This window comes from Pseudopipra pipra, chromosome 11 (assembly GCF_036250125.1).
Source record: "Pseudopipra pipra isolate bDixPip1 chromosome 11, bDixPip1.hap1, whole genome shotgun sequence".
In the NCBI taxonomy this organism is placed as follows: Eukaryota; Metazoa; Chordata; class Aves; order Passeriformes; family Pipridae; genus Pseudopipra; species Pseudopipra pipra.
The window spans coordinates 10,885,447-10,908,995 of NC_087559.1; the positions used below are offsets into that span (position 1 = coordinate 10,885,447).

Genomic DNA, 23,549 nt, shown 5'->3' on the forward strand with positions numbered 1-23,549 from the left:
CGAAGCTGCCAAATGGTCATAAACCTCGTTTATTACAAATGAAATCTTCCAAAAACTCTGTTAAGACTTTTTCTATTTAGAAGTCAGAATTTTCTATTTAGAATCTAAAATCTATTTAGATTTTCACCACAACATTCAGACTGCATGCATTGTAAGAGTGGTAAATTGTTTTTGCCATGCAAAGAAATTATCTTAAAGGATGGTTGCTATTTTTAGGGGCAACACTGGAAACTGTGCAACTCAGCTCCAAATTGTGAGCTCACACACCTTAATGGAGGTGAAGATATTCCATCACACACTGACTGTGTATTGACAATTAAAAAGGAATTCTAAACCTGTCTCTTCATTTACTTGAATTACAACCTGGAGGATAAATTATATAACGTTGTAAACTCACAAAAACGTGGTTTGCTTCATTAGATCCACTATTTTTAGTTAAAACACTTGATCCTTCCTCTGCTGTTCTCACTGCTTCTAAGGCACATCCAGGAATTTTTCCTTTGCCAATATTTGGGGGAGGCTTGACAAGCACAAGATTTAAACAAGTAGGAACTCCAGTTTAGAGCTAACCACCCCCTTCTATTTTTCAATTTTCTTCCAGTATGAGATGTGTTGAAAAAAGGTAAACACTTCAAGACTTTGTCAAAGCAGCTCTGAGGGGATTTGTGAGAATCTGAAGCTTTCAACAGTTCAGTTACACAGGAAATCTTTCATGTCTAATTCTGGAATTTCAATGCTTATTACAGAATATTCAGCTTCCCCTTTTGTCTCTGACTTGCCCCCACAGCTTTTGCACAGGCCAACAGGCTGCTTGTGTTACTCAAGGCAAATTACAGTGCTCAAAATATAATTAAAACTCATGCTATGTGGAAAGCCATCTACTAATTTGATGATTAAGTGTTTTCCATGTTTACAATAACTATAATCATAACCACTCCTGGACCTGGAATGGATAAATTTCACCAGTAAGTTAAAAAAACCCCCCACAGCTTTGCTGTTTATCCACTGTTTCAAGAGCTTCAGTCCAGATACAGAGTGCCATAATTATCAGTGATCTAGAAAAAAACAGGTGAGAGCAGATTCAGTCACAACTGAGCAATTTCAGATGAAGCCTATAAAAGGTTCCTGGCATTACAGCATGAATAAACACCAGAGTATTTTCAGGACACCCCTTCAGCATTTGGTGAACATCTAAGACAACAGAAATGTAAACACACCATTTTGCCCTTAATGCCACTGCTGGAGTGTCTTTACTACCCAAGCTCAGGGTATTTATTTGGTTGTTACAGGTTCTGCTTCTCAGATTGCGTCTTCTTCTCCAACACCTACTGTCCAGCTTAAAATTTTGGCTTTGAACTGTCTTGTTGTCATAGGACATTTTATTTTACACAAGTGACATGTTCACTTCCTCTTGCTATTAGCAACTTATTGTATATTTTAACTGGAGAGTTTAAAGCTTAAAAGACTAATTGCACAAAGTTCTCAATGCCATCACTCTAAGTATCACCTAGAGCTGACAGATTGGGCAAGCTTGACATAAGGAACATCTGCAATTAGTACACTGTTACAGATATGTAAGTGGTAATTATTGATCAATTAACATGAACCTGCAAATCAAATCTGAATTTGAAATAAAACTCAATTAGTGCTTACTAATAGCAAATTCAGGACTTATCATTCATCGACTTGGCTTCCTCCTTCACTCCCTTCCAGCAGGGTCACACCAGGTAAACTTTGCCATTCTGGGTGAGTTTCTGCTGATAGAAAGCCCTCTGAACACTTCACTGTTCACTAAGTTTCATTCCAGCCATTTAGATTTCACAAAGTCTCCATCATATTACCTGCTCCCAGCTGTCCATCCTCATCCACACTCACCTCCCCTGATTTTTTACAACAGCTCAGATGAGTCTTTGGTTCATCCACTGCAACTCAGTTTTACACTACTGTTGCACCTACTTTACTCCAAACTATAACACCAGATGTACTGAGGCAAACTTTCAGACACACAACATTTTGGCAGTACCACTCTAAGGGTCACTGCTGCAGAAGTGACAGCAAGATGTGGCTCTAGCCAACGAGACCAGAACAAGTAACTCCCCAGAGCTCTGCAGCAAAGCAACACCAGTAGCTCAGTGTCTTCATAGTCAAATGAAAGTATTTTTCAGTACTATAGCCCCCCCCAGCTAAACCTAAAGTATCCAAGAGTTATTACATTTGAACACCAGCAAGAGTTGTTGCTCACACTCTAACTAGATTCTACTGAGCATCTCTGAGCTGTGTTGTAGTTAAATGATATAACATAGGTATTTAGGATCTTCTGGAATATACAGAAGTGGTATAAAATTGTTCTCTTAGTCTGAGAAGAGAGAATTCTGTATAACAAAAATAGAAGCATGTTGGATTTCTTGAGCAAGTCCCCAGGTGTGACAAGACAACTTGTTTCTCCATTTAAAAGATTACAGTATGCACAACTCTAGAGGTTTTGGTACTGCATGGGATAAACAACATAATTGAAGCACAATAAAATCTTGGGCAACATAAACCATGAGGTCAGACACCACAGTGTGTTGTATTCATTGTTTATTGAACTTCAAATTCCATGGTACATCACAGATTAAATAGTTAAAAACTGTTTACTATCATACAATGTTCAGAATAGTCTTTCAAAACATCCCTTTGGACAAAACTAAGAGCCAAATTCAAGCACAATTCCCCCAGAACAGTATGCCAGGGGTGGAAGAAAGCTTCAGAGTACTGACTGTACACAACACTACACAAAGCACACCAGGTCACTGCTCTGTGCTGCCACACATGATTCAGAAAGCAGTTCTAGACAGTGCTTAACTACCATCACGGGCAGGCACCTACTGTATTAGCGGGGCAGAGTCTGCTTCCCAAAGACTTTAGTACTCCACTTAAGAGCACAGACTTACAGTTGTGGGTTCTGTAAGGTTTTAAGTTACAGAGTTGAAACCAGATTTGGGCAAATTGACAAGGTCTTGCGCTTATGCTCTTCAACCCTGACACACAAGATGCCTACAACTCAAATTTTTTTAAAGACATGTCCTCACCTGAGGTCAAACAACTATGAATGGGAACAACAGGAATGTCTCATGCTACTTTGAAGTTTTAGACTGGTTGAGGTGGGAGACTAGTGCTTGAACTGCACTGCTCAACACTGCATTCTATTTGTGCCATCTTGTCTCAACTGAACATACAACTAAGTATAACGAAATTCATCAAAAAGATAAATCTGTCAACTGTAAACTGTTGGCAAGAATCATTCAATTATATATTTGTCTTCTATTTCAAGCATTTGTACAAGACACTGGAACCTAGAAGCATCAGTTTTAAATTGTGCAATTTAAGAATTTCCTTCAGGAGGAGTTCAGTCATGTGACTAGAGGAAGGATCTCCCAACCTTGCATGGAGCCATCAGTCGTAGCTCACCTCACAAGAAGGTTCCGAGCTAGAACGTCAAAAAAGCACCGTAGTGCTAATTCCAAGCAAAGCCAGGATTTACAGTCCAAGATTTTCCTGCTGCATTACTGTTTCCACGTGCAACACAACTTACTGAGGAAGGCTCTCCAAGGCACCACTCCCAGCTGCAGCACGTACAGTGGTACTGATGCAAACATTTACTTTGCTGCAAAGCAGTTGGATATATTAGAGCTTCCCCAGAACCGAGTGTGAACAACATGGAAACATGTAAAACAGCAGGTTTAACCTCAGCAGCCCTTCTGAGTGATGTCTTGTCCCGAGGCCTTTGTAATATCCATTGTAGTGAACACCTGTAACAGATCAAAAGAACTGCTTATTTACTTATTTACCATTATCATCCACATGGCTATTGGTCTCCTCTTGTAAAGTAACAATGCTACATTTCTTTGAACTACTAAAACAGAAAACAGGTTGTAGTGCACAATTAACATGTTTCCTATCACATGTCAGTATCTTATGGTTAGGAGCTAAACAAATACTAAATAAACCTCAAAACACAATGTTGTTGTTTTTCCTTGCATCTAAATGGTCTTCAAAAGCAGTTTTTAAATCGAGCTGTGCCTTGACCCTTCCTTACCTCTGCACAAGTAGGATGGATACCAATTGTTTCATCAAGCAGTTCTTTGGTGAGACCACATTTTATTGCAGCAGCAAAACCTTGGGTCACTTCACCAGCATTGGGCCCAAGAACATGAAGTCCTATCACACGATTCTTTACAACACATGAGAGAAGAACATGAGTTAGTACAAGGCAAAGTGCAACAAAAGCTCTAGTATGTAACTCCCACTGCACTAGAAATGTATGTTATGGAAGCAGGTCAATAGCAGAGCCTTTAACAAAAAATTAACTACTTAAATGAAGTAGATCTGCAGTTCTTTCCAGTCCAGTGTAGCACAATGAAATAAGTTTTAAAATGATTACTCAGCACTTAATCAAAGATACTGTGTAAAACTGAATACATTCTAGTTTTATCAATTGTTTTAATGATTTTATATACAGTATCTTAAGTACATTCAGATTTAATATTATTTATTGATGTTGAAATTAGGTCAGATTTTACACTGTTTATATTGGAGAGCTTTCACTGGCTGTTCCCTCCCTCCCCAAGCAGTTAACAAGAGAAAAAAAAGAAAACATAGGGTTGAACTTTGTCTTTAGCCAGATCTAGACTGATGGCAGTAGGCTACAAGTTAAAAATGGGTGTGGTTTGTTTCAATTTGTTTCCTGAATTGTCTATCAAGAGGCATACAAGCTGTGTTTTAAAACATTTTCCCAGGATGTTCCTACACCTTCACGTCTGGCCATGATTTGCAAGAGAGGATGCAAATTCTTCACAATGAGTAACTTTAATACACTATTTACCTTACATTCTCCTTCAGCATCCTAGGAAAAAAACCTTTAATATAAAATCTAAATAAAGTCCCTCCTTCCATTGCGTTATTTTAATTAGGATTATTTCCAATGACGCTCCAATAAATCAGAACTTTGAGCCTTTTTGCAGTCTTTGAGAAAGTGTTAGGTGGACTAATTAGAAAAAGAATGAGGCTTACTTCCTCTTAGTTTAAAAGTCATGCTGTTTCATATTAATTCCTTCTTTGTCTGTTCTCCCAGATAGCTTTGGGAAAAAGTATCAGACAGTACAGACAGTATTGGCACTTTTGCCACAACAAGAACCTGCTAATCACTGAAAATTCCTGTATCTCATCAGTTTTCAAGGACCAACCACATATTTTCCAAGTTTCTATGAAACATGCAAAACTACACTTCTCAAGGGACAAAAACCATAAGGTCCAGAAATCTAAAGCAAGACACCAGGTGGCACAGTTACTCAAAACTCACTTGGAAGAAAAACTCTGGCAAATTTCTTCACAAATCTATCAAATAAGAATTCAGGGTGAAGTTTCGTAATGTACAAAGCCACCATTTGCTCAAACAGTTGCTAAACAAAGAAAAATGCAAAACCCTAAACAAAACCATCAGCTCCCTCCAAATTGATCAGCCCTTTTAAAACAATTACTTATGTTAACAGATTGGGTAGAGCTGGCCTCAGGCAGGTCAAATAAAAGATCTTAGTCTTTTGGCCTGTCTAAAAAGATTTCAAGAATACACTCAGCATATCCATTCCAGTCTACTACTTACATTGTCCTGTTTATTGCAGATAATCTTTGCATAACAGGTATTGTTATCTCTGCCTGGTACTGTCCATTCAAGTGGCCAGAACAAACTGTGATAAACCTGGGAGAATGACAAGAAAAAGAGCATTAGAATTTCACAAATTAATTCAGTCAGACATTATTCTAGTTTTTAGTATCTTTATAAATAGGTGGTTTGACATTAAGCCCACTAAATGTTTATTACATAAACTAGACAAGACAGCAAGTTCTGTTTCATCCAGCCCACAGAGGCCATCCTCCAAAAGTCAGCAGAAGACTTGACTCAAACCATGTACCTCTGTTTAAATACTTGATTAAAACAGCAACAGATACACAGGATTTAAGATCGTACTTCTAGAAAGAGAAGTGTAAAGTTAATAACCAGTTACTGTAAGTTTAAACCTATTCTGCAGAATAGTTAACAGCAGGAGTTAAATAATGCCAAGTGATTTCAAAGACATAAAGAGTTAAACACAAGGCATGTAAGCAGCTTCAACGAAACCCCCCAGGGAAGTGCAGAAGCTGGAAATTACTGTAGAACGTGGAAGTTATGCCCAACACTTCTACAGCCATATGATAAGGTCAGGAAAAAACTGATTCCCAATTCAAGTATAGAGAATCAGCAGAAAACAGCCAGTTCACCTCAGGGGTTTGGTATACTTCAGCAGAAAGTCTTTAATTCATGACGACAGTTTTGCAACCCAGGTTTGGCCTCCTGAGGTCAAATACTTCTCAGCAGCCTGCAAACAGCTACGTGCAATTCTAATGGTATTAAGTCCAGTCCTGGGTTTCTGTGAATTCAGTATCTTATTAGCCAGATGAAAACACTGCCAAAACAGTTCTACCTATCTTGCTAACCTTCTAATCTTGTTTTAACACTATGCCTTGGGAGTAAAGCAGCAAGGCCCAAGAAAAATACTCTCAAGCTACAAGTTAAGTGATTCTTGAATGCTCTTACCTCCAAGTTCTCCTTTCCAAATTCTTCTATGGCTCTTTCTTCAGGAAACCCACAGCTGCCATACTCTAAAGGAGTAAACACTGTCGTTGGTACGTTGATATAGTCACACTAAAAATAAAAAATCATATTTAGACTATACAAGTTCTGTACATTTCGTAACAGAAAAAGTTGTATTAGCACTTTTTTTCTTTTTTACAAAACACTTGCAGAGCCCACAGACAAGTGGACAAATCAACTCATGCAATTTTGAGGCAAAAGGCATAGAAATAAGCTGAAGATGTATGCTTACAGCTTTACCTTTCTGGAACTACCCCCATACAGCCTGCGGGCCAGCAGTCTCCCTGCCTGAATGGCAACCGGGGTAAGTTCAAGCTTTCCCTCCAAGATATCCCCAATAGCATAAACATAAGGCACATTGGTTTGTTCTTCATCATTTACAGGTACTTTCCCATTCCTTTAAAACAGAAGAGAACAGAATTCAGTATTACAACCCTCCTCAGGGCTCGGCAAAAAAACAGAGGGGAGAAGCTCTGCCACAAAGGTGTTATTCCAACTACTGAGCACATTTTATTAAATATGCTTATGCCTTTTTTCACTTCAAAAAAGGTTTTAAAGGTTCACATAAATGCCAGGTATAAGACCATTAAAAAAAAATAAAAATCCATCAGTACCAGTAGGTATTGTTAAAGAGTTAAAAAATCCTTGCATTCAGTGGTTTAAGGGAGTTGAGCAATACTCACTTCTCATTGATTTTGACACCAATCGTGTCTAAACCAATATTTCTGGTACATGAGTCACGACCAATGGCTATCAAAACCTAAAAAACAAAACCCAAAATTAAATACAATAACTTCATGCAAGAGAAGCATAACATAACACTTCCTTTGGTCTTCTACTGAAAAAACTGAAGCGTATGAATGAAGTGACTTTTTCAAAATTTTTTTCAGAAGCCACCAACAGTTCAGTCTTCCCCATGTGCAACTTGTTTCAGAGATGCAACAAACAGCAAAACAGTACTTTCAGAACAAAACCAGAAGCAACTGTTCATATGAACTAAATTCCAGGCACAAAGTTTCTTTCACCAATTCTGCAGACAGGGTTCAAATGAAGATGAATATTGAATTTTCACATATTTTTTTTACACCAGTAATTTAGATTTTTCAAGCAGAATTTCCCTTTAAAAGTTGCTCAAGAAAAAAGTATTTTTGTACATTTTCACACGTATCTATATTCAGTTATTTCAAAGCCAGAAATGCTTACAGTGTTATATTCTCCTTCAAAGATTTCCGCTCCCTCAGTAGACTTCGCCGTCACTTTCAGCCTTCCCGGCATGCCTTGCTCCAGCTGTTCAACCTGTGCAAATTATTGTAAGCTTAGAACGACCCACAGAGCAGAGATCATTTACACTGTCACTTCAAGCCTTGACCTACTAATCTATCACTCAACAGTAAAACGGCTTAGCCTCGTAAAACATTTATTTCTGCAGAGAGCCAAAGCCTTCCCAGACAACACCTGCATTTTACGTGCGCTGTTCAAAGTAACCCTGTGTGGAGAGAGGAAACCTAAAGAAAGCACTTGCCTGAACAGGTACAAACTTCCTGATGAACTTCACGCCGTGTGTTTCCATGTGAGCACCTACTTTTTCGGCCATTTCTTGGTCAAAGCCCCGCAGAAGGATGGAACGCACCATCACCGTGACATCCAGACCTAGACCAGCAAGAAATCCTGCACACTCCAGAGCCACGTAGGAAGCACCCACAACTAGAGTTTTGCCAGGACAGTAAGGCAGGGAGAAGAGGTCATCGCTGAAAAGAAAAGAAGTGCAAGTTACAAGGTTCTTCCAACACAAGCTTGTCTGTCTTTGCAAACACTAGAGCAGACAAAGTTCAGTCTATTATACCTTTTTAATCTCACCTTGTAATACAGAATTCTTTATCTCCAGGGATACCCGGATATCTGGGCCTTTCTCCTGTTGCCAGGACAAAAGTCTCTGCTGTGTGATAGGTTACTTGTCCTTTTCTATTAGTTGCCTGTTGATAAAGATGCAGTTAAGACAGTCTTTTTCATAGGTTTTAAAATATGTTTTAAAATATGTTTAAGAATGAAGAACAAGTGGTTTAAAACAAGATCTAATGCATTTAGAGATGCCACACAGGTCATTGAAGAACAAAAGGTTTAAACAACAGACTTTTATCAGGCTTTTCTCACATTAGAGCACATAAAATCAGTTACTTTTTGAATCCTGCCCATTTCAACTACTCATTTATATTGAACTATTTGTAACAACTTCACTTTCAGGTTATAAAAAGTCATAACAAATTAAGACCCTCTCTGCCCCTCCCAATAAAAGGCCAACATAATGCTAATGACAGAATAATATCAATTAGTTCTTAGGCTAATGCAGAAATTAAAAAATTAAACTAGTTGCATGATTTCAGAGAGCCTAAGATCCAACCTTAAGTGAATTCAAACTAATTTAACCTCTAGAGACCCCTGGTCTTTCTCTCCCAAAATCTGACCTTCATTCTTGCTCTTTAGTTATTTTCCAACACAGACAAAGGGAAACTTCCCCCCTATTGAGTCAACAGATAATTCAGGTTGGAAAAGACCTCAGGAGGTCATCTAGTCCAACCTCCTGCTGGAAATCTTTCTTTTCTACTTCATTTATTGACTAAGGACACTTAAGTAGATGACCTGCATGCCTGGACACTACAACACTTGGTACATGAGGTACATTGAACACACTACTATCTTTCACTGCTGGTCTCTGGGTTTGAAACACTTGCAGTTCAGCCTTGATATTGAAAACAGACAATTACACCCACTGAACACTACAGTTGCCTTCAATATGCACTTTTCTAGGTTAACCTTGCTACTGTACAGCAAGATTGCCAGCACATGCTTTGTCTTGCAAAACTGACAGTTTAATTTGTATGCTGATACAGCATAAGGTTCCAGCAGTGCTGTTACGCAAGTGCTTAATCTGAATTTAATTTCAATAGTTTTTATGCTTTAGTATGAAGGTTTTCCAAGTTGCAAAATCATACAGCTAAAGCTATTCTTTTTTTCCCCTCCTCACTCAGGCTGCTGAACTCAGTCATGAAGTTAGAGACTGAGACCACCTTACTCTATTATTGCAAGACACAGGTTTAAAGATATCCACATTACTCTTATGTAACAGTTACTAGGTTTGCAAACACTGTGGAATGTACTAAAGTACAATAATTATTTAAATCAATAATTTATTTCACAAATGAGATTTTAACTTCAGTTGACCTAAGCTGGTAATGTTAAGATGAAGCCTTTTCTGTGCTGGATTTCAAAAGGCAGTTTTAGAACATAAGTTTTTCCTCCCAATTAAGTCTTTTAAATGCAGTGCATACCTTAATTTTGTGTGGTTCAACGAATTCTCCGTAAGAATTGAGGTATGTCACAGACTTTTCTCTCAAGGACACTCGATAGCCCCAGTTTAAAGAACCAATGTAGTTCTGAATTGCTTCTACCATGATCTCCCAGTTGTGTTTAACTGAAATAAGACATTAATTTCATATTTAAAGAAATAAAAGTGCAACAAACCCTTAAAAAAAAACCTTATTCGCTATATATCATGCTAAGAAAACACCATTATCAGTAATGAGGATAATTATTAAGGTCTTGTTCTACTATGCTAATATTTACTTGACTTGCTACTATCTGAAATAAGAGCATTCTAGAAGTTCTTTCATTTATTTCAGATAATATAGGGAGCAAAACACAATTAACTTTCAACCCTAAAGATTTTTATGACTCAAGAACAAGGATGCCTTCTGATTCACCTAAGAAAACTACTGAATTCTGCTTCTAATTTACTGAGTCCAAAGTACAAGAACGGTCTTGAGCTCAGCATCTCATCTGTACAGTCTCAGGCTGCCCTCCCTGTTCTTACTAACCTTGTTCTTCATATTGCCACCCGTATTTCCTTGAATCTTGGAGTGCCTGGCCCAGAAGTGCTGCTTGATGCATTAGCTTCTTAGGAATGCAACCTACATTTACACACGTGCCACCAAGTCCTAAGATGGAAAGAACCACGTTATTGTTTCCAAAAACAGGACATTTATGCTTTTCCTATTATGTGCTTTATATAATCACCCATATATCAGTTGGTGAAGTTTGCTATAGTCACACAAGTAACATGAAATTTCTGTTGCAAGCGACATTTTAAAATACAATGAGCACACTAAGCTTATAAATTTGGATTCAGTTTAAGAAGTGACCAGACTCACTGAACCAAGATGGGTACAGTATATCTTAAACACAGACCCAGGTTACTTATTCCACAGTGCTTAAGATTTTGGTCAAGTTGGCAAGAAAGCAAGGCAGAAAGCCCAGAGTTCCTAGAGTTTAGTATCAGCTATTATGAGGAATTTGAAACATGTATGTGTTTGACATAGCAGCTACAAAAGCACATTCATTCCTCAACTCAATAAAATTCCACCAATGAAGCTCCTCACTCATTCTAAACTTCCAATATCACTAATAAGGTCAGATAGCAAGTGTCTTTAATTATGGAAAGGTGAGACATATATAGGCATGTAGTCACTGTTCTAAAGGCAGTTGTCCACAAAATAGAACCAGTGAACACACACCACCCAGACACTATTTGAAAGTGATCAAAACTAGAACATTTGACAAAGAACAGAGTTAGCAATGCACAAAACAGCAAGAACTATCCAGAAAGGCAGCAGGCATGTCAGGAAAACAACTCCTTTTGTTATCTGCGTACCAGAATGACAGGAATTTAGCCTCAATTTCTAAGAGCACAAATCCATAATATATAACATTCAGTATGTATCACTGGTACTTGAGCATCATAAAATACATGATAACAGAAGCTTACCCCACGTGGTTCCAAGAGGTGTTGGAACAACATAATCCAATACCATTACTTTCTTTCCCAAGGCAGCGGCTTCCTACAAAAGATGGAAATAACCAGTCAGTGCTACTCAACCAAGAAGGCCTGTCCAGTCATTTATGTTCATGATACACTCAGCACTAATAGAAGGCTTCTTTACTATCTTTACTAGTTAGTCTCATTATCATATATCATATCATATCTTTTATCTCCTTCACTAGACAAAAACTGAAATCCCTCAGAAACTATTACTTTCTTCCAAACTTTGAATGTCTGCTTATATGTTCAATGCTGCATCCACATCATCCTATGCTGTTAAAACCCATGACCTGAAAAAGGTAAGAGATGGACTTATGAGCCTATGATACTCTTCTACCTCACCCAAAGAAATATTTATGCTGTTAGGTCTCTTTTCCCTTAGGAGGGCGGGATTGACTGGGCATGTTCATGGATGACAAGAAGTGACAGCTCAAAGCACTTCATTTCAGGGATTGATGATTCTGTATGCTAAAGTGTTAAAAGTCTTCAAGAGTAGCCTTTAAGTTTTCCAGATTACTGTCTGGAAGTGTTAAAGTGCCTGTGTATTACACATGAAAAGGTACTTAAAAAACATATGGTTCCACCCTCAGCCAGAAAACTAAAACCTACTATTAGGATCAAGACCTGAATAGACATTGGCTAGAAACTGGTCCACACAGATCATTATCTCCTGAGTGAGCACCACTACTGGTTCATTAATTAACAAGTTGAACAGTAATACTCATCCAAATATACACTGTTTTATAGTAATATAATTGAGAGATTAGCTTTTGAAGAAGTTTTACATACAACCTGCTCTTTAATGAAATTTTCATGACATACCTTGGAACATGCAAGTCCACCTGAGCCACCACCAATGATAATGAGGTCATATTCATAGGGTTCTGTATCTTTGCTATCCCCAAGAAGTTTCTGCAGTGATCCATCCTGATAAGCCTGAGAGGAAAAAAAAAAAATCAAATTAGCACACACATTTTTGAGCAAACGGCAGCTGAGTCACATTGATTCCTCTGAGCTAGAACACCCAGTCTAATAGGTCACACAAAATTTAACTATGATCAAACAGCAAATTCACTCAGTCTTGTCTACTTCTATCTGATTTTTAAAGTTAAGTTACCTGGAATGTTGCATCACAGCCACCTATGTGAGTTCCATTGACAAATACATTAGGCACTGTCCTCTGATTAGTTAACTCTGCCAACACTTGCTGAATACTGGCCCCATCATCTAAGAATAAAAGGAACGGGTACATTATGAACAATTTTCAGGAAGAGAGCTTTTAAAACAATCTGAAGTATTAAAGGTTTGGACTGTGATACACCATAGGCCTGCCAAGAAAACAATTCTATTATAAACATCACATTTGCAGGTTTCCTGAACATAAGCAAGTCTTCAGAAACTACTTGTCAAAAGAGCATGCTTACATACAGAGGTTATACTGGTGTTTCAAGCCATAATTCTACAGAATGAAGTTAAAGTAATAAGAGTTTAGTCCTTGTATTTCCTGGATTCTTATTGATCTCTTCCTGACAGTGTCACACTTAGTACTACACAAAAATTCTTTTCCAGCTATCACAGGAGATCACACAGACAGCTTTTCTTTCTTGAGAGCTGTCTGGTTTTGGAGCGTGTTCTGTATCCATGCACATAATTTTGCCCAGCAGCTCTGAATTATGAGAATATGGAGAAGGGAAGTATGAACATGCTTTTTTACTTACCCTAAAGCTACCTTCAGACTTTTTCTACCCACCACAATGTCTTAAACTTTCCAGTTTTAAAATGATCATTGCTTGACCTGACTTGTCATCTGAATCATTAGTACCTACACACAGGCTCAATTTGGATCTCTTGGCAGTAAATGTGAGAATGAGCATTTACAGAAATCACTTTGACTAAAATCTTTTTATTGCAAGACCCCATCTATTTCGTATCAGTAATCTGAGCAATTGCAAGGGAAATACATTATTAATTATGAGGAATTCCAGGGTAAAAAAAATAAAAAAGGGTTGTGCATTGTACTTTGCATATCTTGGGCTATAATTACTTCACAGTACCACAAATTGAATAAAAAGTAAAAACTATGAAGAAATGAATAAACACGTACATTTCTCCCAAACATTGAGACAAAAACACTTCAAAAAGGCATTAGAACTTTAGAGAAAAAAAAAATTGGAAACTTAAGTTTTGTACAGAAAAAAAATTGATAATACATATTCAACAGCTTACAAACAGTGCAACTAAGAGTTTACTAAGAATCATGCAAGAAACTACTTGTTCCTAAAACTACATTCAAATCTACATGCACTCTGTACATATATGCATAAGGCACTGCACATATCCTAAAACTAAAGCAGCTTGGACTTTAAAAAAACCCCACCTCAAACTAGCAGCAGCCAAGGTACTATATTTTCCCTTTCTCGCAGTGACTCAGCAACTTTCCCAATGAAGGTCACCCAAATACCAAGTCAAACATTAACAACTCATCCAAAGCCACAACAGAAACAGAAATAGGAAATAATACCACAGGCTTTTTCCCAAAAGACAGAGCTCCTTGTAGAGAAATCAGATCTCACATCCTCTATCAATTGCTCATTTTTACAGTTAAAAAAATTTCAGTTCTACTAAAAACACATCCTTTTTTAAAATCCACACTGAAGACTAAGTACTTCTATCTCTGCACATATTAAAATATATTTTAATTGTTTTTATACATCCTTTGGTTAGTTCAAGACAGCTTAAGGAATCATGCACAGTCATCCATTTTTAGTTACATTAAACAGCACGTGCTGGATTTTCTTTCTCCTACTCACCAGTCACATCAAGCTCCAAAGCATAGTACTCCACACGCATGGAGCGGAAGAGTTCCTTCACCTGCAACACAAACAGACACGAGGCCAGTGCAAAGCTTTCTCAACATCTGACACTCAGCTCAGGGTAAAACTGACTGTTGAACATACACAGGGAACCTCCAAGTCTCAGTCACTATGCTCTGAGGGCTGGGCTCTATGTAGCTTTGCTAGAGTTTGGCACTACTTTATGTTTTGCACTTAAAGCCAGGCTATTTAACTTTCCGAGACAAGTTTCATTACCTAAGGAAAAGTTTCTACACACAGTTTCCTTAGCTGCAGACTCCTGCATCCCTGACATACCAAAAGCCATGCAAGTGGCTGCCATGTGGAAAAACAAAGAGATAAAGCAGCAGCAAGATTCTTTGGTAGTATTACAGAAAAAAAGAAAGCAGAAGGGAGTATAGGATACCATGCAAAACAAAACATTCTCAAGAAAATAAAAAAAAATCTGGCATTACAAAAAGCTGCAGAAGATTGTAATACTTTCCAAGTGTACTCAACTGGGTGTTTTTCTAACCTCAGTTCTGGATGGACAGAGTGTACCATTACCAGATTCAAACCAGGCAGCCTTTTAGAAACAAGATTTTTACAGTAGCATTATTCCTTAAACTCTCAGTATTCAAATTGTGAATTGTCTTTCCAGAAGGACAATGCCATCTCCCAGGCAACTACCAGCAAGACAAGAGGGGATGGTCTTAAGCTGTGCCAGGGGAGGCTTAGGTTAGATATTAGGAAGAAATTCTTTACAGAAAGGGCAATCAGGCATTGGAACGGGCTGCCCAGGGAAGTGGTGGATTCTCTGTCCCTGGAGGTTTTTAGATGAGACTGGATGTGGCATCAATACCATGGTCTGGTAACCACAGCAGTAGTGGATCAAGGGTTGGACTTGATGATCTTGGAGGTCCCTTCCAACCCAGCTGATTCTATGATTCTATTCCATACCTCACAGCACAGGATGTATTACATACAGCAGTATTTACTCCTTTTAAATATAATTTGCAGACATGCCTGTGCAAATAAATATTGTAAGACTATGCGTTAAAAAAATAAATCTGCTTTAAGCATAATTATTTGAATGTGAAAACAGCTCTAGCAAGAATCACTAAATGCCTGTATGATGGATCCACTTGCCAGCATGGAGTCTGAACATTTTACAACCAGCTTTCTGATGAACCTCAAATTTACTGACAGTGCTTCATTAAGAGTACGCTGAGTCACAAGATTATTAGAATAAGTTTAAAGATGTCAAGCACATGATGAATAAAAACGTTTTTAATGTTGCTGTGATCCATGCTGTTACTATGCTGAAGACTGAGTATTCCAGTGCTTTCTGACAAAGTTTCAGCTTTATACAAACAGGAAGATTTTGTATTCTGTACCAACCACATAGTGAGCTTCTTACCCTATCATGTATCAACCACAACATACAAAAATAAGCTCTGCTTGTACAATTGATTGTATTGGTTCTACAGTTATAGAATAATTGAAGTTGTAAGGGACCTTTGCAGGTCATCTGTTCCAACTCCCTGCTCAAAGCAGAGCCAAAATGCAAACGCTGATCACATTGCTTAAGCACTGTCCTCTCATTCTGAACATCCACAAGGACAGAGACACCAGAACATCTCTGGGTTGGTTCAGTGTTTGACCATCCTCACAGTAAAGAGCTTTGATCTCATTGGAGTATCTCCCACTGCAACTTATGTCTATTGGTCCTTATCCTTTCACTCCTCAACTCTGAGAAGAGTCTGGTCATCTTGACAGCTGAGGACAGTAACTAAAATTCCTCCTCAGCCTTCTTAAGGTTCAACAAACTGAGTTCCTCCTTCACACATCCAGTGTGTGAGACACTTAGTCCTCTACCCATCTAGGTGACCTAAAAACTTTGGTCCTAAGCTCCCCATTACCTTCAGGCTTGCTTCCTGGAATGATTATGGCTATAGGCTGAACGAAAAGAAAACAGCAGTGGAACTGCTCCAGACCTCCACTCTGCATCTGCCGCTATTAAGCCCAAGCTGAATGCCATGAAAGATCTAAAAAAGCAGAACTTAAAGAGATTACTACTAGGATGTGGTAAGTTAAGAATCTGGAGGGAAGTCACAAAATTAGCTACTTGGCTGCTAGTCTAGTTTGCAGCAAAGTAGCAGAGTAACAGGCAAGATTCCACTAGTTTGTTTGTTTTTGTTTTTTTTAAAAACTTTACCAAAACATTGCAACAGCAGCTGGCAGGAGGGAGGACAGGACAGAACATTAGTATAACAAGAAAGGATTACACTCAAGAAAGGACAGATTTAAGGCATTTAGGCCACCTTTATTCTCTACTGAAGATATGTAGAGAACAGAAGTCAGCATCCTGATTAGAAGTAGCTATTGCACTTCATACTTATGAATAGATTATACTTGTGCTAATGAAACTGAAAGAAAGAACAGTAACAAGCATTTGAGCAGTTACAAAATCTTCAATGCATGCAAGAGATAATAGATTACTTCAGTTTGGAAAAGGAAATGATTAGTAGTAGAAAGATAAACATACACTAATCATGAGTAATATCTAGATAAGGTGAAGAGGAAATGATTTCTCAGAAATACTCACTGGAGCACTCAGCAACAACTGCTTTTTCCAGAAAACAATTTTGAAATGAAAAGTAAACCTCCCTATGGAGCATAACCAGAGAACCCAACACTGTACAAGCCAAAATTAAAAGGAAATCAAAGAAGCTATTAGATCAACTAATGAAAAAAAAAATCCACTGAAAACTTTTAACTCAATAAAACTCATACAAACTCAGGTGAAGAAATTCTGGTCTCACACAGTGCTGGAAACTCCAGCAGCATACTGGCAGATTTTCTTCCATACAGCCCTACCCTAAAACTGTAATTTCTTTAAGTGTCTGGAATGAGATACTAGGTTGCATGGTCACTCATATAACAATTTACTTCCCTTCTCACCAATGCAATGGCCTCACCTACCTACTAAACTCCGGTTTTCACAAGAATTGATAGACTAGAAACACTTCCAAATATTATTTAGCAGTAGATAATTTCTCTAAAACTGAGAAATTGGCCTAACTTTAGAAAACTGTTCCTGGAGATGCTGTCACTAGGGTAGCTAAGCAGGTTTGAAACAGGCTTCATACCATAAAAGTAGTAATGGTATGTCCTAAGTCTGCTGTTTCATGTATTAGCTCACATTTCATAATAGCTACAGCTGAATTGACCAGAACTCCCTAGGATTGAGAACATCATCTGTAATAGCATAAAATATAACTGAAATAAACAGCAACTTCTATGCAATCACAGTTGTTGCTCCTCAAATTTCAACATATCACAGTGTTCAGACTTGCCATTTTTTCATGCTAGAAAAACCTATGTTTTCTTCATGCATTTCTATCTTGCTTAGTATCTTTTCCGGGTGCTAAGAAATTAAAGAACAGCCAAGTTGTTATGACAAACAAGTAATTCTACCACCACCCCCTCTCCACCACTGTCTTGTTAAACCAATTGAACAATAAATTGCATTTGCAGAAGAACAACTGCACAATTGCCAAGTCATGTTACTAGCTAAACTGAATACAATCAACTATTTAATTCACTTACAGAATTTATTTGCAGGGCTGTTTCTGAAGAAAAGAACAAATCTTAATTTTCTTCCAGCACAGCTACCTCCATTTGAAATGAAGAATTCTTTCCATCCCCCAAATTAGGTCCTTTTTAGAGCATGAGTGTTCTCTGCACTTGTGCTAATCATCTTCAGTTTTTCAATTAATCCTACCAAAAGCACATTGCTAACAGCCATCCACAGTAAAAGACAGACACAATGCACACTATTCATATCTGTCTTTAAGAACTCAGAACTATGTGATTACAGGCTAAGTACCCAAGCTGTAACTACACTTTCAAATTATATCCACTTCATTAATTCTACAGACTAGATCAGTTAGCAAGAATGCTGCATTACCCATTGTTTTCCCATTCCTTTCACTAATTTCTAACTCTTCAGTGGGAGTTGTTAATACCCACAGTGTGGAAGAAATTTCTCTGTTTTATCACTTGATGTCTCATGTGAGGCTTCATTCTCTCAAACTTTCTTCTTCTAATTTTCTGTCTGCAATCTATACCTCTGCTACAAGTTTTCTTCATTATATTACCTTTCTCTTCCACTCCAAACAGAAACATAAGCCAAGGAAATCTGCCTACCAATCAGCTCCTCTTTCCCCAGGCCCATTTGTCACCTGTTCCTTCACAAAAATTCATAACAGGTCTTTCAACTCTACCTCCTAGAAAGGACCATGAGAGAGGGCCCTCCTACTCCAAATATTCATTCTTCCCCTTTGCAAGACAATAAAAATAATATTCCTCATATCTGACTGCTTCCCTGAAGCAAATAATCCTGCCTAATGAAGAAGGTCTGAACAAATGCAGGAAAAAACAATCTGGAATTTAATTACTACAATTAAGTCTTTTTTCCCCTCATGCTCATTGCCTTAGTCTAGACCTACTGCACCACCAGGAACAGATGAAGGAAAAAGGCCCAAGGCTTAAAAAGTTACAGTGCCATTGTATGATCTCAAAAACCACTGGACTGAGTGCCATGAGCATCAAGACTTGCAATCATAATCAGTAAAAGCAAACAAGGCAATACAGACAGGAACGACTAAGTATTTCTAAATGGGCAGCACTGAAGTCCTCAAGAAGAGAATTTCTCCACAACAGAAGGTAACATTTCTGTCAGTTGGACCAGACTGGAGCAAGACTCCAACATTTCATTTACCAAAACTTCCAGTGAGTAAATTGTTAAGTAAATTTTAGAAGGATTTGAGCTGCCTAATATGCTGTACTATCTACCAAAGCATAGTTAGATAGGAGGCATTGGTTTTGTTTATCCTCTCATACACAGAAGTTTCCTTTCCCAAAACCTCAATTAAGTTTTAAGTGAGATACAATATACTCATATAAGTTTTTTACAAGAGGGTCATACCATTTCCTCCCCCACAAGAGCTCCCGGAACTAAACCCAACCTACACGTGGGAGTGAGGCTTCAGAGTATTTTCCTGGTTGTCAGTTCCGTTGAGGAACACCAGGACTCGATCCCACAGTTCCAATTATGTTTTCCCACCACGGTCACATGAAATATGGCAATGTGGGATTTAACTAAAATTTCATAACATGCTCTTTGTAAACATCTAAGAATCCCAGTGCCTACAAACACCCACATTCTGTATGGTCTATGGCCAGTGTGTTGGTATTGTAAAATTCTAATGAAGGCCCTGGGTTTATTTAATTACTCTGGCTCAGCAGTTATAGCCACCCTGTGATATTGATGAGCAACCAGGGCTAAAAAGATATTTTTCTCTAAACGTCACAATTAACCAAGAGTGCCTTTTTTTTTTTAAACACACATCATAGCGAGCATTTAGAACTTAAACTTGCTATACAGTCAACCTTCTCCCTGAAATTTAGAAAGAGCAGAAAACAACCCTTCCCTGGGACGCAGCTTTGTCCAAGCTGAACATCAACGTGGTACCCAAACTTCCAGGGAGAAAGGAAGACATCCAGCACCCTGAGCTTCGAGAAGCAGCTACAGAAGCTGATCAGAACTCTCCACACATCCATCTACCCGCGTGGCAAAGGGAAAAGAACTACCAAGGACGCCAGTTGGGATCTTTGCCTCGTTTCACGCCTGGTAAGCGGTTTCCAAGGGCTGGCACGTGGTGCTCCAGAGGAACGGGCACAGCGCTACCCTCTGCACGCTCCAAACCCCATCCCCACACAGCCTGAGCTCAGCCCCGCTCCCTTCTCTGCCCGGGGCGCTCCCGGAGCAGGTGTGTCCCCACGTACCCCAGAAGGAAGGAGGGCCCGCGGGGGGACCGCGCCGAGCCCGCTCCCGCCGCCGCCTCACCTTGTTGCAGTACGGGCAGTAGCTCTTGCTGAAGATCATGACGCGGTGGGAGGCGATGAGGGTCCGCACGCGGAGCTTCAGCCCGTCCCAGTCGGGGAGCGGGGTCTGTCCCGGCGGCGGTGCCATGGCGGGCCGGCTCCGGCGGGCGGGCAGCGGCGCCTTCCCCGCGGCGGCCGCGCTGACCCTCGGCCGCGCCCCGCCCCTTCCGCGCCGGGCGGGGGGACGAGCCGGGCCGGCCCACCCGCAGGGAGCGGGGGTGAGCAACACGCCGAGAAGGGCTTTCCGCCCTGCATTTCAGCCACGTTCCCTATGAGTCGTTGTAAAGTAATAAAAGTACTTTTGTGTCAGAAGGAGAAGCGTTACTGTTCGCCTAAAGGCGCTCTAGAGAGTGTTAAACTTGCGCTGTTTAACCCGCCCTCCCCTCTGCAACGAATGGAATGAGCCAGCAGGAGGGAGGTGGGAGCGCGCATGAGCGGGGCGCGTGAGGACAGCGCTGGGCCGGGCCCGGGACGGTGCCGGGCGGGGCGGCCGCGGGTTCGGGCATCTTACTGTGTCTCCGGGGCTGTGGAGAAGGGACTGTGCCAGCAGGGAGCGGCTGGAAGGGACAGCCTGGAGCTGGGGCTGGCGCGGGGGTCGTTCTTTCCCTCCTCACGGACCGTCCGGCCTGGATCGCCCCATGCCCCGGCCTGGAACAATCGGCGATGGCCCCAGGGCCCCTGGGCTTGTCCTCCCTCGGTGCCCTCTGAGTTAGGGCGAAGTCTGGGAGATAAAAGCTGCTTTCTAGAAGGGGGGAGGAGCCTCCCTCCCCTGCCTTCACCTGCCCCTTGGGTGTCCTCTACACAGGGAGGGCAACGGGGACAGATAATAAAATGGATTATGTAATAAAATGGATTGTGGCTTGAGAACACAAGTCAGTAGAAAACAGTTCCCTCTTCTTACACATTCCGAAGTTAAAGGAAGGGGATGCTGAAGCATCTGGTACTGCTTATTGCAGACTGTTCTCTTCCCAAGAATCCTAGTAATTGTCAGGACCGAAAGCTGGAAGGGGATGTTTCCTGGCCAGAACAATGGAAAGATCCTGTATCGGGGCACAGGAGGAATCCTGTGTGGTTACTGCTCTGCTTCGGCAGGGTTTTGGCTGGGGAGTGCCAGGCAGGGTGCCGAGATCTCAAGAACTCGGTCATCTCCCTGCAGAGCAGCCCCGTGTTTGCCCATTGCTGCAACAGCTTTCTGTGAGCGATCATAAGGGGTTGTCCTGGTGCAACATCCAAGAACTTCACTCGTGGTACTAAATCAAACCTTGCAGCCTTCTGCGTGACAGGAATTATTTTCCATAGGTGAGGAAATCACAGAGACGAGTGATTTCATCAGGTTCAGCAGAAGTTTTTCACAAAGCACGTAATGGAGTCCAGTGCTCCCTCCCACGCCTGCCACAGACCAGTCCTACTGCTATTTGCTAATGCTAAAAATAACTACATATAAAAGCTGTAATGCCACCAGTGATAAAAATGGGCCTGGTGGGTGACAATTAACTTGCTTAATTCAGTTTTGATCATGTATATGTATGGTGTTCACTGCCCAATGAGCCTGAAAAATTGTATATTGCCTTTATTTGAATGTTGGCCATGAAAGAGTTCTAGACTAAGAGTGTTTCTACACTCCTCACAGAGAAAAATAAGCAGCCTTTTATTTCAGTATCAGCATGTAGGAAAGTGGATACAGTATCTGCAGCTACTAAGATTTGACATAACATGCAGGGGCCAGACCTACTCACTGTACTTTGTTCATAGTCCAGCCAAAACTGCTTCTTTGGTTCCTAGCTTTGGCTAATTATTCTCTCTCCTTCTCAGACTCCGTGTGAGAAACATGACTACCCTTAGTATTCTTACAGGAATTAATATCACAAGCTCAAAGGTTTGTACCACTGTCTAAAGGTTGGTAGGTTTTCATATTCAGCTTGGTCTGCTTTCTCCAATATAAACATCCATCGGCTCCAGGAAGGTCAGAGAAAGGAATAAATATTCAAAATATCTTTTTCTTTTGGCACACTCAACACTGATGGCAATATGCCATGTTCCACGAGGAATAAATATCCAAGGCAAATTATGCCACTTGAAAGTTTATTTTCCCCTCTGTGCGCTCTCTGCTGTTGGTTATTATCATCACTCTTACCTTAGAGCAAGAATGGGGTAATGGTTTTAAACTAAAGGAGGGTAGATTCAGACTAGATATAAGGAAGAAACTTTTTACAATGAGTGTGGTGAAACACTGGAACAGGTTGCCCAGACAAGTGGTAGATGCCCCATCCCTGGAAACATTCCAGCTCAGGCTGGATGGGCCTCTGATTGACCTGATCTAGTTAAAGATGTTTCTGCTCATTGCAGGGGGGTTGGAGTAGATGAGCTTTAACAGTCCCTTCTAACCCAAATCATTCTGTAGTTATATGATTCTGTGAAGAATGGATGGGGGGACAATGTCAACTTGCAACACAGATGGGTGATACGGAAGCACTGTGATGGCAGTATATTGCTTAGCTTTGCTTTCAGTCACTGTAGATGGTTGAGAGAAAAGGAAAGGATTGAACACTGGAGAAAGAAGAGAGAAAATGACTGTTTGGTTCTAGAGATGAAGGGACTGCCACATTAGTGTCCTGCCTGTGCACCCCAAGAGCTTATAATGGCCCTGATTATTGTTGACAGACTAGGCTCTGAATCTGTCTTCTGTTCTGTGAGTGTTTTTCTCCCACAGAATACCAGATCATACTCAGCTCTCAGGATCTTGCTCTTCAAGTTTGCTGGGAATTGATGTAAGGGGTTAACTAGAGCTGTTTAGGCAACCATTCCACTCACTAGGAGACTATGTCAAAATACTTGAAACAGCAGAAATGCTACAAACATTTGTGAATGAAGTGGTTTGCAAGAAGAGATTTTGAGGAAGGGGCAAGTGGCATATGGAAAGAAACAGGAAATTGTTTCAAACATAGAACTGTGAAAGACTTGTTTAATAAAGGTTTAAGCATGCTTGCTTGAACTGTGGCTCCCTGCAGGCCAGTCAGCAGCTGTACAAAGCTTCCCCACCTTCCACATAAAAGGCCTTGATCTGCTTTCTCTAATATAAACTCTCTCATTAAGACAGTCCTCTCCTAGGCATTACTCAGCTTAGTCTGAGGATTAGTAAAAACCAAGCTACATAAAATAATTCTTAATGATATAGCATAGTGTGCTATGGGAAAGCATTGAGGTAGAAATGGGTAGGGGAGGT

The 23,549-nt window shown here is 40.0% G+C and overlaps 1 protein-coding gene across 1 annotated transcript; it reads right to left on the minus strand.

Annotated features, from left to right (window-relative positions):
- Positions 1 to 2,563: 2,563 nt before the first annotated feature.
- Positions 2,564 to 20,484, minus strand: TXNRD3 (thioredoxin reductase 3). The gene is made up of 16 exons (XM_064667495.1): positions 20,289 to 20,484; positions 14,354 to 14,414; positions 12,661 to 12,770; positions 12,366 to 12,479; positions 11,490 to 11,562; positions 10,543 to 10,662; positions 9,997 to 10,139; positions 8,528 to 8,643; positions 8,193 to 8,418; positions 7,874 to 7,966; positions 7,354 to 7,430; positions 6,911 to 7,067; positions 6,614 to 6,721; positions 5,642 to 5,737; positions 4,079 to 4,213; positions 2,564 to 3,791 (listed from the first exon to the last, which is right to left on the minus strand). Exons 1-16 carry the CDS (start codon positions 20,412 to 20,414, stop codon positions 3,729 to 3,731), a joined length of 1,818 nt encoding a protein of 605 aa, XP_064523565.1. The 5' UTR covers positions 20,415 to 20,484; the 3' UTR covers positions 2,564 to 3,728.
- Between the last annotated feature and the right edge of the window lie 3,065 nt (positions 20,485 to 23,549).